At 34.3% G+C, this 16,937-nt stretch overlaps 2 protein-coding genes across 3 annotated transcripts; both read right to left on the bottom strand.

Annotated features, from left to right (window-relative positions):
* Positions 1-2,529: 2,529 nt before the first annotated feature.
* LOC112529484 (uncharacterized protein C6G9.01c) lies at positions 2,530-6,881 on the bottom strand. 2 transcript variants are annotated; one of them, XM_025140784.1, is made up of 2 exons: positions 6,712-6,881; positions 2,530-3,286 (listed from the first exon to the last, which is right to left on the bottom strand). In XM_025140784.1, the coding sequence occupies exon 2, from the start codon at positions 3,247-3,249 to the stop codon at positions 2,749-2,751; it is 501 nt and encodes a 166-aa protein (XP_024996552.1). In that variant the 5' UTR covers positions 3,250-3,286; positions 6,712-6,881; the 3' UTR covers positions 2,530-2,748. The 2 variants fall into 2 exon arrangements, with proteins under 2 accessions (XP_024996552.1, XP_024996551.1); XM_025140783.1 differs by having other exon boundaries at positions 2,530-3,334; positions 6,712-6,880.
* A 4,530-nt stretch (positions 6,882-11,411) lies between these two features.
* LOC112529650 (ABC transporter I family member 10-like) lies at positions 11,412-15,718 on the bottom strand. Its single transcript, XM_025140989.1, has 7 exons — positions 15,669-15,718; positions 14,958-15,071; positions 14,679-14,859; positions 13,908-13,994; positions 13,676-13,801; positions 12,767-12,889; positions 11,412-11,624 (listed from the first exon to the last, which is right to left on the bottom strand). The coding sequence occupies exons 2-7, from the start codon at positions 15,014-15,016 to the stop codon at positions 11,412-11,414; spliced, it is 789 nt and encodes a 262-aa protein (XP_024996757.1). The 5' UTR covers positions 15,017-15,071; positions 15,669-15,718.
* Positions 15,719-16,937: the final 1,219 nt, after the last annotated feature.

Below are 16,937 nucleotides of genomic sequence, written 5' to 3' on the forward strand. Positions count from 1 at the left end.
TATTTCATTTAATATATTAATTTTAATTTATGTTTTTATTCTCTCTTTTTTATAATTATTTTATGAAAAGCAAATTTATTTTTAATTTATGTTCTTATTCTCTCTATCTCTAATAATATAGAAGATTGGTGAAAGAGTACGGAGTGTTCAACGGTTGACATCGAATGGATTTAGGTGGATTCGTATCAAATTATCTATTAGATGTTTGTCATCCGATCCAATCCGATTAACATTGGACATCCGATTCGATCCAAATCCAGTGGATGATTGGATTTGGATCAGATTGGTTCTATTCATTGGATGTTACTATTGGTTATTCATTGGATCGTATTTGATTCATCCAATCCTTCGATCCAATACTCAACCAACTATTCGTATATTTTCTTAAATTATTAAAAGCAATGTATATAAATATCAATTAAAAAACAAAATTGTCCAATATTAATAATTATATATAGTTATTAATTGGATGGTCATTGTATTGGATAAATTCGGTTTTACTGGATGTTGGACTGCCATCCAAGAACCGACCGATTCGATTTGGATGTTGAAATTTTGGATCCAATCCAATTCAATTACAATTGGATATCCAATGATGGTCGGCCGGTCGGTTCTAATTGGATCTGTCTATCGGTTCTAATTGAATCTATCGGTTCGGATGATTTTCTACCACCCCAGAAATGACAACTTTTTAAATGCAACGACTGCTTTTTTCTATTTTTATGGCTCCTTTCTAAATGCAATGATTAGTTTTTATTATTTAGTGCTTTTAAAGGGTTTGTTTTTTTTTTGTTTGTATTTTTATGATTTTTTACGTTTTTAAACTTGTACATTGATATTTGAGGATTTTAAAAAGTTCGTTATCCGTGTTATAGCAGTAAATTCTGAAAAACAAAGTAGCTGCCATCTAGATGTAGTCAATATCTCTTGCTTTGCACTCGTATGACGCCGTCATAGTTGGCGCTAGAACCTAAAAGGTGCTAGACAACACTGTTGACGCTTTATTGTCTTTCCATGGGAACTTCTAAGGTCGGACTGACTGCCGTGGCTCGAAACCACAACTTCCGCCTTGACAAGGCAGTGCTCTCACCGATTGAACTACAATCCCAGGTTGGAACCTTAACCTAATCAAATTGAGCATCCCACAATAGCTTCTCATTGGATTGAATTTGAATTTGTCCATCGACGTATCCTGTTCCCGTGTGCATCAACTACTTCATACATGGTTTGACAGAAAAATAATGAAACAACCCGATTAGGCAAAAGGTCAATGGTCTAGCGATACTAGGTTACCCAACCATCCTGAAGGTAGAGGATTCAAATCTCACCAAAGGTGAGTATAGTGTCTGTCTACGGTTGGGTTCCGGTGAGAAGGGATCTCTATCTTTGGATTATCCTAATTGAAGATCAACACGGGATCAATTCCTAAGGGCAATTCATGGGGTGGGGGTGAGATTAACTTCCATTCTCACACGATCCTCCGTCTATATATGTATGTATAGACTTCAAAAAGAAGTAATGCAAGCAAACTTGGAGAAAATTGTGTAATAAATCAAGTATTACCCTCCCTCCAAGATTTAACATTATCAAGCATGAACAGAAGTCCTCCCAGAAAACAACTTATCCAACAAGAAGCATCAGGAAACTGCAATTTAGAGAAGAAACAAAACAAGCATCAAGGGTTAATATCACATCCTACGAATATGGCAAGCGATCCATTTGTGATTTGACTGAGAACTGAACAGAAATGAGCGCATAGTTTATACCCATCGACCCAAATTGATTGCACGGATTAGGTTTTAAATGCATGGTTATTAGCATTTACAATTAACATAAACCCAACAACCATATAAACCAAACCAAAACAGTAAATCCCAAAAATGTATGAGGAGAAAGTTTGCCCCAAAAAGTTCGAGGAAATAAATAAGAAAGAGGAACGTAAAAAGAAGAATTTAAGACAAGAAAGGCATATACTACAACTTTTGGAGACGAACATAACAAAAAGTACGGAAATGTTAGACTGGGAGGGGGTTTTGTACAGCAGGGGTACTTTGGTAAACTTGGATAGGGAAGGGACTCAGTTGGACTGGTTGCAGTCGGTTAGTAGTTAGGGAGAAGGTGGGTGAAAGGTAGTAAAAAAAATATCGGATGTCTAGATTTATCTAGCCTGTAAAAAGGTAGAATTGGGAGAGAACTGAGCTTTTCAAAGCTGGTCGGTAGATGAATTAATAGTTGTTTGTGCATTCGGTGTCACGATGCACAACAGTGTGCATAAGAAAACTACACACTCCTGTCCTAAGTTAAGGCTCTGGCAATCTAACTGTCGGCTCACTAACTCTACCTCCAGTGAACGCTAGCTACATACAGATATCCGCCCCAAGTATGCTACCTTAGTCTTGTCTCTCCAAGAACTCCTTTCCTCCAAAATGCCAGCAAAAAAAAAGCACACTGATGGGGAAAACAAGGCCCCACCCAGGAAAGTGAATCAGATGGAAGCAATACTGAAGGAAGAACTGTAATTGACATAGATTGAAAAATGCAAGGCATGGCCTTAGAATCATTATATTCTGTATATTGAATTCATAAATGACAACAGAAATTCTAAAATTAGAAACAAAAATGAACTCTGCCTTGAAGCAAAAGCTGGAAAATAAGAAGCAATTAAATTACACAAGTCAAAACTGTGTTTAAAACTACGAGAAGCATGCTGATGATAAGTTGATACAATATTAGAAAGTTAAAGAGAGGTCAGAAACAACAGTCACAATCAAAAGGACAGAGACGGGTACCTCCAGCATCCGCCCTACCAATTCCCAAGTCCTCTTCTGAGTAGATGACTAGACCGTCGGCAGTTTTCCTCTTGGGTCTAGCAGCTTGTTCATTTTCAAACACGTCCACATTTGAGCCTCCAGATCTACTCCTTTTCTTATGAGAATTCTCTTTTTTTGAATCTTTACCCATGTTTTCGTCCAATTTGTCTGGTTTTCCAACGACACCTTCTGCCACTTTTCTGGTCTTCTCATGCCCGGTTTTCTTTCTTTTCTTTGAGAAGATTTCCTCAATTTCATGTCCAAACGTTTTTGGTGTAGAGGATGATTTTGCCTTGGCTGCAGCCGAACTCTGTGGCACTGGTTTGGGTGCTTTAGATGAATTCTTTTTAGATGAACTCTTTTTAGGCATGTCCCAACTCGCTATAGCAGCACTCTGTGGCGCTGCTCTGGAAGTTTTAGCTGAACTCTTTTTAGGCATGTCCCAGCTCGCTATAGCAGGGCTCTGTAGCGCTGGTCTGGAAGTTTTAGATGAACTCTTTTTAGACATTTTCTGAATCACAGATCTGAAAAACATGAAATCTACAAGCCTTAACAAGTGAAAGTGAGAATTTTTTCATTGCTCATAAATTGGAACAAAGACGTGAAGATGTTTGATTTCTCAAGTTCTTAGTTGGAAAAATTCCCACCCATAGTCTGCTACAGTAGTATTGCATCTCCAAGAATTCTTATCAATGATCATGTCTAACCCAGTTGCTCAACCCAAATCCTCCTCGGCCTACCCCTACGCCTCCTCCTCACTCCCTTGACCCTCGTACTTTCTACACTCCTCACTGAAGCCACTATCTGTATCCTACGAATGTGACCAAACCGCCACAATCTCCCTTCCTGTGCGCAACTCCCAGCACGGTCTGGGATTTCCCGCAAAACTGGAGACCGGAGATAGAAAAGGGAACGGGGATCCTTAAAGTAAAAAACCAGAGATGGGGCATGACCAGGTAACGTGATCCTCAACCCACACCGTCCCCATACATTAAACATATTATATATTTACTAGAAGGGTACTCGCACAATGCAGCGAGATACATCTTGATTTTAATATTTCATTTTATTATTTATCTCAGTCGATGTTATAATATGGTCTTATATGATTTTGAGAAAGAGATTATGTTTTTATTTTTGAATAAAATATAAATTTGAAGATATCATAAAAATTTGACAAAAATATATCAATATTAGTATCAAATTAACTATTTAAAATTACTTATTCTTTGTGTAATTTTTTAATTCATTTTTTTATTATAATTTAATTTAGGTTTAATAATATAATTTTTTATAAAGATAATAACTAAGTATTCTGTTAGAACTCAATAATTATCCTAATTATATTTTATATTTTTTATATTTAAAATGAGATRTTTATCCAATATTTGATTATGTTTATCCACAGTTAGTTACATGAATTCAAATACGGAGCTTTAATAAGTTGTACTTATGCACAAYTTACTTGTAATCTTAAATTTTAAGAAATATGCATCAATAAACAGTACTTCGTGCATAAAAAATTGTCTTTAAGAGTTTTTGTCAAATGCTTTATAATATAGTATAGATTATTAAATATTATTTATAAATAAATTAAATTCAGTATCTTTTAAATTTAGAAAGAGTGTTTTGACCTTTCTTTCTATATACGCTTTTTCTAACTTGTCTTTTTTTTAGATAAAAAAGCATACGGAGCCGAAAATGGTTTAAAACAATTACGTCCGATGTTGTGACTTTGTTCACATATGGGTATTTGGTACTCCATAAAAGCAAAATTTTGAAAATATGTGAGATTTAAACATGGACCATTTTGGATCGACTTTGGTGTTTAACACATTTGATTTAAAAATATCTCACATAAACAGGAAAAAAATCTCAGATTCCCCATTAGGAATGGAGATGGAGACATGATTATATTCCCTGGCGAGGATGGGGACGGGGATGGGAATTGGGGTCCCCGTCCCATTCCCATGCCTAAGTTCAGGTTGAATCACCGATGAGGAATGACGATCTGTATCTTTTGAGAGTATATACATTTTTCTTTCTTTTAGGCAAAATGCAATGTCTATTAGCAGTTTAATAAGCTTAATAGGACCTACAACTCAGTGGCGGACCCAAGGTTTTTGTTGAACGGGTGCACCTTTAAATTGGACAAGATTCCCGCAAAGCCGCTCGATGTGTTTTTAGCTGAATTCCTTCTTCGAGGGATTTTATAAGTTTTTTGATTGATTTCGAGTGACTTAGTGTTTTGGGTTGACTTTGTATAATTTTTCAACTTTAAGGATTTGATTCTAGTTATCTTTTAGTTTTGTTTTCTAGGTTCCTAATTTTGTTTTCTTCTGCATCTAGGATTTTCTTAACAAATAGGACGTTTTGCAAATTAAAATTAGCTAACCAAATTTAAAGAACCCTATATTAATTAACAAATTAACATCAACAAAACAACAACTAAGTTTGGGAAAACTAAAACAATAAGCTAAGAAAAATAACATCAATTTAACAGATACAAGTCAAATTTAGGGCAAATATAGGTCAAGAATCAAAACTCAATTAATCAAATGTACAAACTCAAAGCAACATGTAAATAAATCAATGAAATCATGTAAACAGGGCCGGTCCTGAGATTTTTGGTGCCCACGGCGAAAAGTCCAAATGATGCCCAATTAAAAACATCCAAGTGTGGTAGTTTACAATTGTCTAGCTTTCCTTCGTAGACCGAGAGATCCATTAGTGTTTTTTGTTCATAAGTGTGATCTTATAGTTGAGTGTTTGCTTTAAAATAATATGTTAAGGTTTCATTAATCAAGTTGTTATAGCCCTTGCATTTAAACACCAACTCGTCTACTTGTCCAAAACCAAAATAAGGAGCATCATAACACCAACTCGTCTACTTGTCTCCATTTACTACATCCTACCGTCCTACGTCTTCTGTATAAACCAAAATCAACACTCGTACCTTTTCAATCCAACTCTAAACACTTAACTCGTTGGTTCTTCTTCAATTATCTACACTCTACAACATCAATGGCTCATTCCTACTTCACTAATTTTGTCCTCCTAGTTTTAGTCAATTAAGGTGTTTGCCTATGAAATTAGCTATTGCATGACTCCATTAGTCCATCATGTGTTTCATATAATCATATTTAGGGTCTTAACCAATGACAATCATGAGTTTCATATGTAAAATTGCAAAGTTAAGGGAGAACAGTCAAGTGAATTAGCTACTGCACATTCAAGTGAGGGCAAATCATCACTTAACTACTGCACATTTATAGGTCTGTTCAACTGTATTATAGCTGCTGAAATTGTGTTAAAATACATCAAAATCTAATGGGATTAGAACAAAAATAGGTGGATGATAACTTGAATATTAATCATAGAACGAAGAGCTACAACTCCAGAGATAGGCTTGATTGAATCGATGAACAACTAGATCAATTAATAGCAATAGTAACCAGCAATGTCTGCAAACAGAAGTGAGTAACCAGACTCATTTCATGGATTTTACTTATAAATTGCAAAACGAAACAACCCCAAAAACAGCCACAAGTCCCAACCTAACTAATGTTGACACTTGACAGAAAACCTAAGTAGGCAATTAGGCATACATTGATACATACAGTATTAGTATATTACATCTTTCAATTTGTAATGTTGTTTACAAATTACAGAAAACAGGGGCGCAGCCGCACAGGACAGCTTCATTTTAAATTTGTAATGTAGTTTAAATTACATAAAACCTAAGTAGGCAATTAGGCATACATGATACATACAGTACTACATTTACAGCTTTAAAGCTTAAAAGAAAACCTAAGTATGGAGGGCAACATCATCTAGATTATGAATTATCAAACAAGAATTAGAAACCGGTCGATAGTCGATAGTCGAGAGAAAACCTAACCTCAGAAGTCACAAGTATTCAGATTTTGAGCGGTCGCCGGTCGATAGTCGAGACTCGAGAGAGCGAGAGGCGAGACTCGAGAGCCGACAATGGTGATTTGATATTTCGATTCGTGAATCAGTTCGTGAGAGAGGGGGGAGTTGAGGACGAAAGAGAGCGCGAGTGAGGCCAATTGACGATTGTGGTGGTATCGATCAGATTTCATTTGGTCCCTTAATTTTTAGTTTTGGTGCATCTTTACCCCCTTCATTTCTTAAATATTCCAGAATACCCTTCAATTTTTAGCAATTTTATACAAAGAAATAAGTTTTTTCCAAACATGTCATCTCAATTAAAAGAACATATTTCTTCCATCTATGAAAATCTGTCTTTTAAAACAAAACTTTCTCAATTTATATAGACAAATTAATCTATACAAATAACTTTATCCATACAAAACTTAATGAATAACTAATCAAACAATCTTTGTTCTTTTTTAGTGTATTATTTTCTCATTTAATTATAACAAAGTTTTCAAAGTTTTATCCTGATTTTTTAATATCAGATAATATAGATGTCGAGATTTAGTTTTTTTTATTTTTTACCCTGATCTTTTAATATTTGATAACTTAAATGTCGAAATTTAGTTTTTATTTTTTTACCCTAATCATTTAACATTCAACAACATAGATGTCGAATTTTAGTTTTTGTTTTTAGTTTTTGTTTTTATTTTTTACCCTGATCGTTTTACATTTGACAACATAGATGTCGAAATTTAGTGTTCAATTTGTCGTAGCATGTGCACAAACATTTCGTAAGCGGGTATTCACATTACAAAATGGTATAAGATTAGTAATATCAGTTAAAAAGGGTATAAAAAAATTGAAACTTTATAATATCAATTGAGATTTTTTTTTGTTACACTTTATAACAACTAAATCAAACTTTGTTGCATTTCAATATATTTTGCTCTTTCTTTTATTCATCATATTGTTATTATTAGTTTTGATAAAAAGAAAATCAATAATTTAAAAGTTATGAAACTATCATTTCTATTTTTCATATAGCCGCAATTTTTGACCAGTCAAAACCGTAATTATTGACCAGTCAAAGCCATAATTATTGACCAGTAAAATCCGATCTTGACATGAAAGACTATGATCACTTTTTTACTTCTCAAATATCATGGCGGTCTCAATCTTTTTGGAGACCCTGTTACACTATTATAAAACATATAAGTAGATTGGCTAAAAAACAAATAAAAATTAATACAAAAGTTCATATTATATTGAAAGTCTTACAAATAAAAGCAGTCAAAAGACAAAGTGAACAAGACTAGTAGACTACAAGTTTTCTTACACAAAAAATCATACAAAAACAAGAATCATGTGCCAAAACACAGACTATTGTAATGTTATTAACAGTCAAACAGGTCACAAATTCTATGTGCTTTGATTGGATTGTTCAGTTTTATGGCATATATATTGAGTAGCTTACATGTGAAGTCTTGGTGAGTGCGAAAGAGACCTTGGGTTATAGCCTAAGCATGGATTTGGGTAATTAAATTCGCTTTTTTGCTACATCTATCTAGTAAAATTGTCAGAGCTGACAAACAAGGGCTCATAATAACTAGTGCTCAATGCAGTAACTAAAGATGTGCAATGAATAAACTGATCAATGTAGATGCAGCAGAATAGCAGATACTTGTATGCAAGACAAAGTTAATTAAAGCAGAAAACCAACAGGCAGTCAGGCAACCAACAAGAAGAACAAAACTGTAAACCAGAAAAGAATAAAGCAGGAAGTCTAATGCAGCAACAGGCAACCAACAAGAAGAACAAATCCTTTTTTTTGGCATTCTTTGTGCGGTTGTGCCAAAACAGTAAAACATATCACAAATTCATAATAAAAATAACTAAATAAGCTTCATTAAAAATTTAAAATCTTGTAGGAATTCCTTAATTTAGAGAATCATTGTGCAACTTAGGAGCATACTTTATCTCACCTTTAGAATTTAAGAATTAGTCAATTAGGTTAAAATCGAGTAATCGACCAACCAAGTAACCAACACAGATGAAATAAGCAATAAGCAATTGAATATTCGAGTAATCGACCAAACCAATCGTTGAGATTATGAGATTTAAGGATAGGAGAATAGCAATCTGAGTAATGAGTATTGAGTAATCGACAAATACTTATAAAAAATCATCTAAAATTTTACCGTTGTTTTTGTTGTGTTGCAAATCTTAAACCGAATCGTTAGCCATATTTGGAGAATTCAATCGACAATCGATAGGATAGAGAGGAGATAGGAGATCGAGGCGTCTGGTTCGCTCTTGTTCAATCGATTTCTCCTGTTATTCGTTGCTACTTACTCGACAGTCACGGTCATGTTAGACTAGGCGTACATTACAATAGACGGGCCTGTGAAATTTGGGCCCCAAAATGTTGGGGCCCTGTTCTGAATCCCATATGTAACGGGCCAAGGGACGACCTTGTCAAATATTTGTCATGTGAGAAATGACAAGTACTTGAGAAGTAGAGAAGTGATCCTACCCATTCATCTAGTCAAGATTTGCCACTTTGATTGTGAAGCACCAGATTATTCCTCACATGGTATATGAAAGATAAATGGGTAGTTTCATAACTTTTACAAATAGGCGACAAAGTAAGTACATACGTAAACTCGTGCAATTTACATATGAACTATATCTTCACATGTGAACCCATTAATTCACATATAAACTATTTAACTGATTCACATGTGAACCTGTGTGATTCACATATGAATTAATTAATTGATTCACATATGAACTAATTAACTGATTCATATATGAACAAATTAAATGATTCACATATAAATTATGGATTCACATATACATTTGTTTGTCACCGATTTGTAAAAATTACAAAACTAGCTCTCTATTTTTTGCTTGACCAGTCAAAACCACAATTCTTAACCAATATTGACCCTATGAAAGGCTATGATCACTTTTTTACTTCTCAAATGAACCTCTCCTTATATATAATCACTTTAACTTCTATTATCGCAAAATCCTTCGTCTATATGTATGTATATGTATATATATAGGCGAAGGATCATATGAGAAGTGAAGCTATGATGAGAAACGTAAGAAGAGATTTGAACTATTGATCACTTTTAATCTCATGTCCACTTATGAATTGCGCTTTGGAAATGAATTATTCCGGTACAACTTATTAGTGTTGACATTCAATTATAATTAATCCAAGAGTAGAGATATCTTCTAACACTTGTCACCGGAATCCAAGCACACACACACACACACACATATATATATATATATATATATATATATATATATATATATTGGGAAGAGTTCAAACGAGAATACCTTCATTTTACGAGAACGCAAGAACACTCTTTTACCATAAACAATCACATGCGATACTATCATTCCAATACATATGATACACATGTGATACTAAATTAGAGACGTGGACGACTTTTGACGAAATCTAGGTTGTAGGCCAAGTCGCCCTTACACTACTAAATCCCCTCACATGTATTATCACATGTGATAAATGTATTATTAATGTGATACTATAATTCATCAAGACCATCACATGTGATACTAAATCATAGACGCAAACGACTTTTGGTGCGACTTAGGCACGACATCCATACACCACCAGGTCTACTCAAGTGTATTATCACATGTGATAAAAATGTTCTCGCGTTCTCATAAATTGAAAGTGTTCTCGTTTGAACCTCCATATATATATATATATATATATATATATATAGAGAGAGAGAGAGAGAGAGAGAGAGAGTATAACATTAGTTTCTTATTTAAAAGAGAGGGAATGCAGAACAACCAAAATTCTCCTCATTTAAAAGGAGTTAGCAGGATAATTTAACGATGTTAATGTAAGGCATAAAAACTGTTGGATTTTGCAAACATAGAGGAGAAATTTGCAATAGATATCTCAAACCTGCATGGCTTAACGGGTCAAGTTCAATAATATCAATCTTCGACTCGGCTCGTTCTAAAGCTTGACTAATGTTTTCGAGTCAAGTCCAACCATACGAGCATGCACTTTTTCAAGTTAACATGTTCATAAATCATATAATCAAAATACTAAAGATTATCAATCTTCAACCGGTAAACTAAGTTAAACGATCTCGAGTTCGAGCATACTAATAAGTTACTCAAGCTCGACCATGAAATTATTTTCCTAGGCCAAGCTTAAATAACCTACTACTCGACTAGATTTGGCCGGTTAACACCTTTGTTCCAATCCAACAAGATACAATATATGCAAATGCACCCGCTTCGAGCATAGGTGCATGGGGCACCCTTGCTACATTGCATCCTCAACATCCATTAGATATGCATTCCATCGCACCTTAAGAAAACTAACAAAATCAAAAGGCCAAAGGTTCAAGTTTTACCAGAAACGAGAAGTCTGTCCATGAGTTTAATTTGCTATGTATAAATATTATATATACTTGTCAAAAACAACTTTAACAATCAAAGCTAAAACATATGCATAGCTTGGGTTTGCTCCTCACTAGTCACAGGTTCGAGTGGTCCCCACTGAGTTGCTATTAACTTCAGGGCCATGAGATTAGTCGAGGTGCACCTAAGCTGACCGAAACACCACAATTATAAATAAAAGGAATAAAAATAATACCTTTGTTTTATATGAAAAGAACACATTTCAGAATGTAGTGATGGTTATGAGGAGTTAAGAGTGTTGGTATAAGAGGCTTTCCTAGCTTCAATAGAATCCATTATGCTGGATGCTTCACCATGCATAACAACTCTCCCATCTTCCATATATACAGCACCATCTGCGTACTCCAATTCTTCCAATCGGTGTGTTACCCATAACGCACTCACATCTGCAGAACTACTCAATGTGTTCTTCACGGCTTTAATCACCCCGACCTGATCAAAATTGGATCCTTAAACAAATAATAACTTTAAGGTGGCGTTTGGTAAGCAGATAGGACAGAACTAGACATGATAGGAGTACAAGATTGAACTCGAGGTGGCAGGGGTGGGGACCATTAAACCAAATACATATTAAGGTTATATCAAATGAGGGTAGACTAGTAACTTTTTAGTTTTGCCCCATTCTTGTGCTTTTTGTTCTCCCTTTTGGTGGAACAAAAAAAAACCTTTTTTGTCCTACTCCGTCCTAGTCCCATGTTGCGCCAAACGTGGAACACTGAGTTTTTGTCCTGTCTGTCCCAACTATCATTTACCAAAGGCAGCCTAAAGGATACATGAATGAATAACAAACAATTAAGATCAAAGTTCAAAAAGATATATAATAAGAACAATTTGGATAATGTGTAGCTTCTAGGATGGGATCTTATTTCGCATGTCCATGAAACTGATATGAACAGCGCAAGGGAAAGAGAGAGTTTCAGAATAAATAAACGATAACGATCAAGATGCAGAAAGCATGGAAAATAGGAGAGGAAAGAAGGATTTTTTAAACAAAATAACATGTGGAGAACTCAAAGCCCTCCATCAATTTAAATGAGCAGAAAAATACTCGATTGAATCTATAAGATGAATAGATTTTAGACTATAATCTAAGTGATGACCTTCCTATGTCAAATTTGTACAATTCTAATGAATATTTTCTTCACCCAGATAAACTAAAAATGAATCTTAAATCACCAATGAGTTGAAAAGGAGCAACTGATATCTTAATGTTTATTATGCATAAATTACTAATTGTCTGCAATCATCTCATTCCCCATCTAACAAGCATGCATGGACTTGTATGTTTCCTAGTGAATTAGTCGGTTGCTGCGTTCCAATTTTACCCTTAATTATGAGATGAAGAAATTCATTAATCTCTCAATTATTAAGGGTAAAGTTGTCATTTAGTTAACTAAAATATTGTAATAATTACACACTTCTACGACTGTGTGCCTTTTTCATTGTAGACATTTACTTTGGGACGAAGGGAGTAGCTATTTGCCCGGCATAAACTTTGAATGTCTGTTTTAAAAGCGTAAAACAAATTAAACAATACTTTAAAAGAAACAGAGAGGTTGAAAAGCAAGATGTACCTGATCGCTTTCATCCAAGAACGTCGTGAGTTCATCTAGTAACAATAGTTTACATTCTTCGACTAAAGCACCGGCAATTGCAACCCTTTGTTTTTGACCCCCACTAAGTGTTTGTACTGGTCTCTGACAATTAGGTAATGGTTGTATTTTTAAGTACAAATGTAGTTTAAAAGGCACTAGGAGTAGAACGTGTGAGTAGTGCTTAATTAGTTGATCGATCCAAATCTTATTGTAAAGAAAATACAATTTGTTGAAAAAAAGACTTGTCAACATTAACTAAGTAATTACCAAGTAGTGAATATCATTATCAACATCTTTTACATTAAAAAAAGTTAAGGAAGCAGCAAGCATTGTGTGGTCAAGTGGTCATCCGTCATTGGCTCTCACCAGCATATAAAGCTGTGTTAGAACAGTTGTAAGTTGTAACCATTATGAAAAACTAAATATATAGTTGCCTTTTCTTCTCCTGGTATTTTGCACTAATCAAACACCTCAGCCTTCCTGGTACACTTATTCCCGCCTATTTTTGCATAATCTTTTTAACGTTTTTTTGGCCGATTATGAGGAAATCAAGGCAGGTTACCCCCTGCCACCGCCTAGGAGGCCATTTAATCTGCTTTTTGTAACATTGTTAACCAAAAGCTATAAATTCTTAACCACAAGGGTGGTGCCTGATTGGTTTGAGCTTGGGCTCCAAAGGTCAAAAGTGTCTGGAGGTCCCAGGTTCAAATCCAAGGAGGAATAAAAATTCCCTTGTGGCCACGGAGGTTCAAATGCGGTGACTCTAGACTACCCGCAAACCAGGTGGTCGCCCTGGGATTAGTCGGCTATCATAGCGGGTTGGATATCGGGGTTAATCAAACAAAATTATAAATTCTTTGTAACAGACAATTAACAATCGTTTCATACCTGCAAATAATCATACATTCCCACAGCGGTCAATGCTTTTGCTACTCTCAGTTTTTTCTCATCATTTGTCAGGTTGAATCGCCCAAGGCCAAAGGCCACATCTGCTTCTAGAGTAGGCATGACCACCTAATTCATGGTCATCAAAATCATGAATATATATAATCTCAAATGAACCATTTCACATATAATTAAGGAGAAAGTGTATCCAAGGATAAAAAGAAGTAAAACCTACTTGGTGATCTGGGTTTTGGAAGACATAACTTCTAGGTTTCCTCACATGCACACGACCATCCGTTGGACTTAGCAGACCTGCCAAGATCTGCTTATAATTAACAAAAAAAAAAAAAAAAAAAACCTCAATCTAACAGAACCTACCCTTTGCAACAATATATCATGAATTACAGTTCAGATATCAATAATAGTCTCATTTGGTCCCAAAAATAAATACCACTGTAACTTTTCATGTCAACAGCTCATTAAAAGATTGATAAATGGTAGCCACCATTACAAGGATAAAAAAGACTTCATGTTTCTCTTTTCTTTGAGATTAGAGGAACTGAGAAAAATTTAAGATTAAATATTTCACCTAACCATAACCATCATCACACCATCATTGAACACTCTATCATTGTATAACCACTAGAATTTATGCTCATGTCACATAAACATAAGGAAGTATGAGTTTATTAATGTAGTTGTGAATCAAACTTAGTACTTACGGAATTGGCACTTGACATAGACTCTTCTCCATTTCAGCAATAAAGTGATTTGATAATTTTTTAGTATTTTCAAGCACAAAACTCATTTGCGATTTTTCGGAATGGAAAGGTTGTTTTGATGCAAAATGTCTACGATGATTACAAAAGTAATTCAATCCATGTACAAATTAGTAACTGGGAATATTTTACTTGAATACTGACACTACTGTTTAACTTCGCAATGTCAAATGTCTGAAAAGTTGGTTAAAGAGATTAACACATCAGATGCTATCTGGAAAGAATACCTTCAAAAGTGTTGACTTCCCGCATCCATTAGGTCCAAGCAGCATCCAAAACTGCCCAGAAGGGATTTCCAGGGAACAATCCTTTAAAATTGGAATCAATTTTCCCTTTTCCGTGTTAATAGAGTAGCTTATACTATGACTTTCAATTGCAAAATTGTCAGCACCAACAACAGCATTATTCCTGTGATAGAAACAGAAGAAGAAAACCCAATATAGCAATGCATTCAGTATGACACATAGTTAACCAAATTCAGCCGATAAGTGTCACAGTGAAATTACCTGGTGGGTATGTTGGACTGGCGAAGTACTAAACTGTGAAAAGGAGCACGGACGTTCATATCATCTCACATCAAATTATATCACCTCCAAAAATTTCATCCTACGATCACAGTTCTAACCAGCGTTTAACAATTAACATACACTATAAGATTTATTTTTCCATAAATGAACAACATTAAGCTTTTTCACTAGCACTATGAATTGAACAACTGTTTTTAAGCTCTAAGGAAGAAGAGAAACATACTGATTAAAGCAGGCTTGTAGCCACAGGTCTCATAGCCAATAAGGGATCAAAATAGTTTATTTTTCTATTACTTTTCCTTATAATATGTAGGAGACAAATGAAACAAGAGAGGAACGTGGCAGTTGCAAGAACATTGTATGGGATCATATTTGCAAAATTTCCCTTATGGCCACACTTCTTTCACCTATAATTAGTTGAATTAGTGTAGTGTTTTATGTATGAAAATGAATTTGTGTGCTGTCACTTGAATTGATTTGAAGAGCTTAACAGAGCTTTACTACGCTTGTGTTCGGAAGCACAATGCAGAAGCAAATAGATGAGACAAGAATGGTTTCAACATCATAGAATCAACATCCGAGTTCATATGGTAACAGAACACACAAAGAAAAGCCCTACAAGTATTCATCAAATACTGAAACGAAATCGTTGAATCCATGAGAGATAAATGAAATAGCATTGTTTCGTACCTGAAATTGCATACGCGATTGTGAATGTGAATGTACTAGCTTTCTATTGAAGATTCAAAGTCGTGTTTGGTTTTGTTGGATTGAAAAAGGCATCCAGGTAGCTCTCAGTTTCTTGGTCATTCTTCTTGTATAGTCTTTTTTTCATCCGTTTGGAAGTTAATTTTTGTATATGTTATAGAATCCTATTAAATTACATTGAAAACATAAAATACATTGTGAAGAAATAGGTAAAGCATAGTTATTATAAAATAATTCACAGTTGGTCACTTCAAAAGCATTGTACCATGTAAATTTCTGCTTCTCTATTTTTTTTTTAATAATACCGTGTCAGGTTCTACTTCAACCCGTACATAGAACATGTTGAGCCAAATCTTCTTCATATAAAACCTGTTTTATTTAGATTGAGAAAATCGTGTGGCTTTATGAAACCATGTGTTATGGCTCGTTTCTATACTCAATCTTATTTCCGATATGGACGGTTAAAAAAATTTCCCTATCAAAAAAATAAAGAAATGTAAAATATGCTAGACCATCCTTATTTCTATGTTATCTACTTTTTCAATCAAAAATTCGGGTATCAAAGTTAATCCGATGAACCCATTATTTGAATCAACTAAGGTAAAAAAAAATAAAGCCTATGACAAAAATAAATAAAGTTGCTTATCATGATGAATTATATTTGTTCGATATAATGCTGTCAATATAAAGGTTAAGAAAAAAATACATTAAAAGAATTACAAGAACTGATATTGAAACAACAGTAAAAAAAAATGACTTGTGTATATACTAATTTTCAATAAATAAAAAAGAAGTAGAAAAAGGATTTATGTAATGAATTGTGTATTGAATCAATATAAGTCGAATAAAGAACTTCGATTCCTTGTTTTTTAGCTGGTATTAGAGTTCGAATGGAAACCGTCTGATTGCAAGTATTTTATGAGGATCTATCAAAAAATATTGTAAAAGTAATGATAAATAGATATGAATAGAGCAAAAAAAGAAGGAAAAGAAACACTGTAATAAAAGATATCCAAAATTATGTGAAAATTATTATTCTACCCTTAGGGGGTGTTTGGTTAATGGAATTTGGTGGAATTGGAATGTCCAAATCTTTGACCAAATTCCAAATGTCATGTTTGGTTCACATAATAGATGTGAAGAAATCCTTCCAATTCCAACAAATTCCTTAATTCATTGATTTCACAATTCCACCGCATATACCACGGATTTCAAATTTCAATCCAACAAATTCCTTAGCCTCATCCATTC

Source organism: Cynara cardunculus (assembly GCF_001531365.2).
Source record: "Cynara cardunculus var. scolymus isolate 2C chromosome LG 16, CcrdV1, whole genome shotgun sequence".
Classification (NCBI taxonomy): domain Eukaryota; kingdom Viridiplantae; phylum Streptophyta; class Magnoliopsida; order Asterales; family Asteraceae; genus Cynara; species Cynara cardunculus.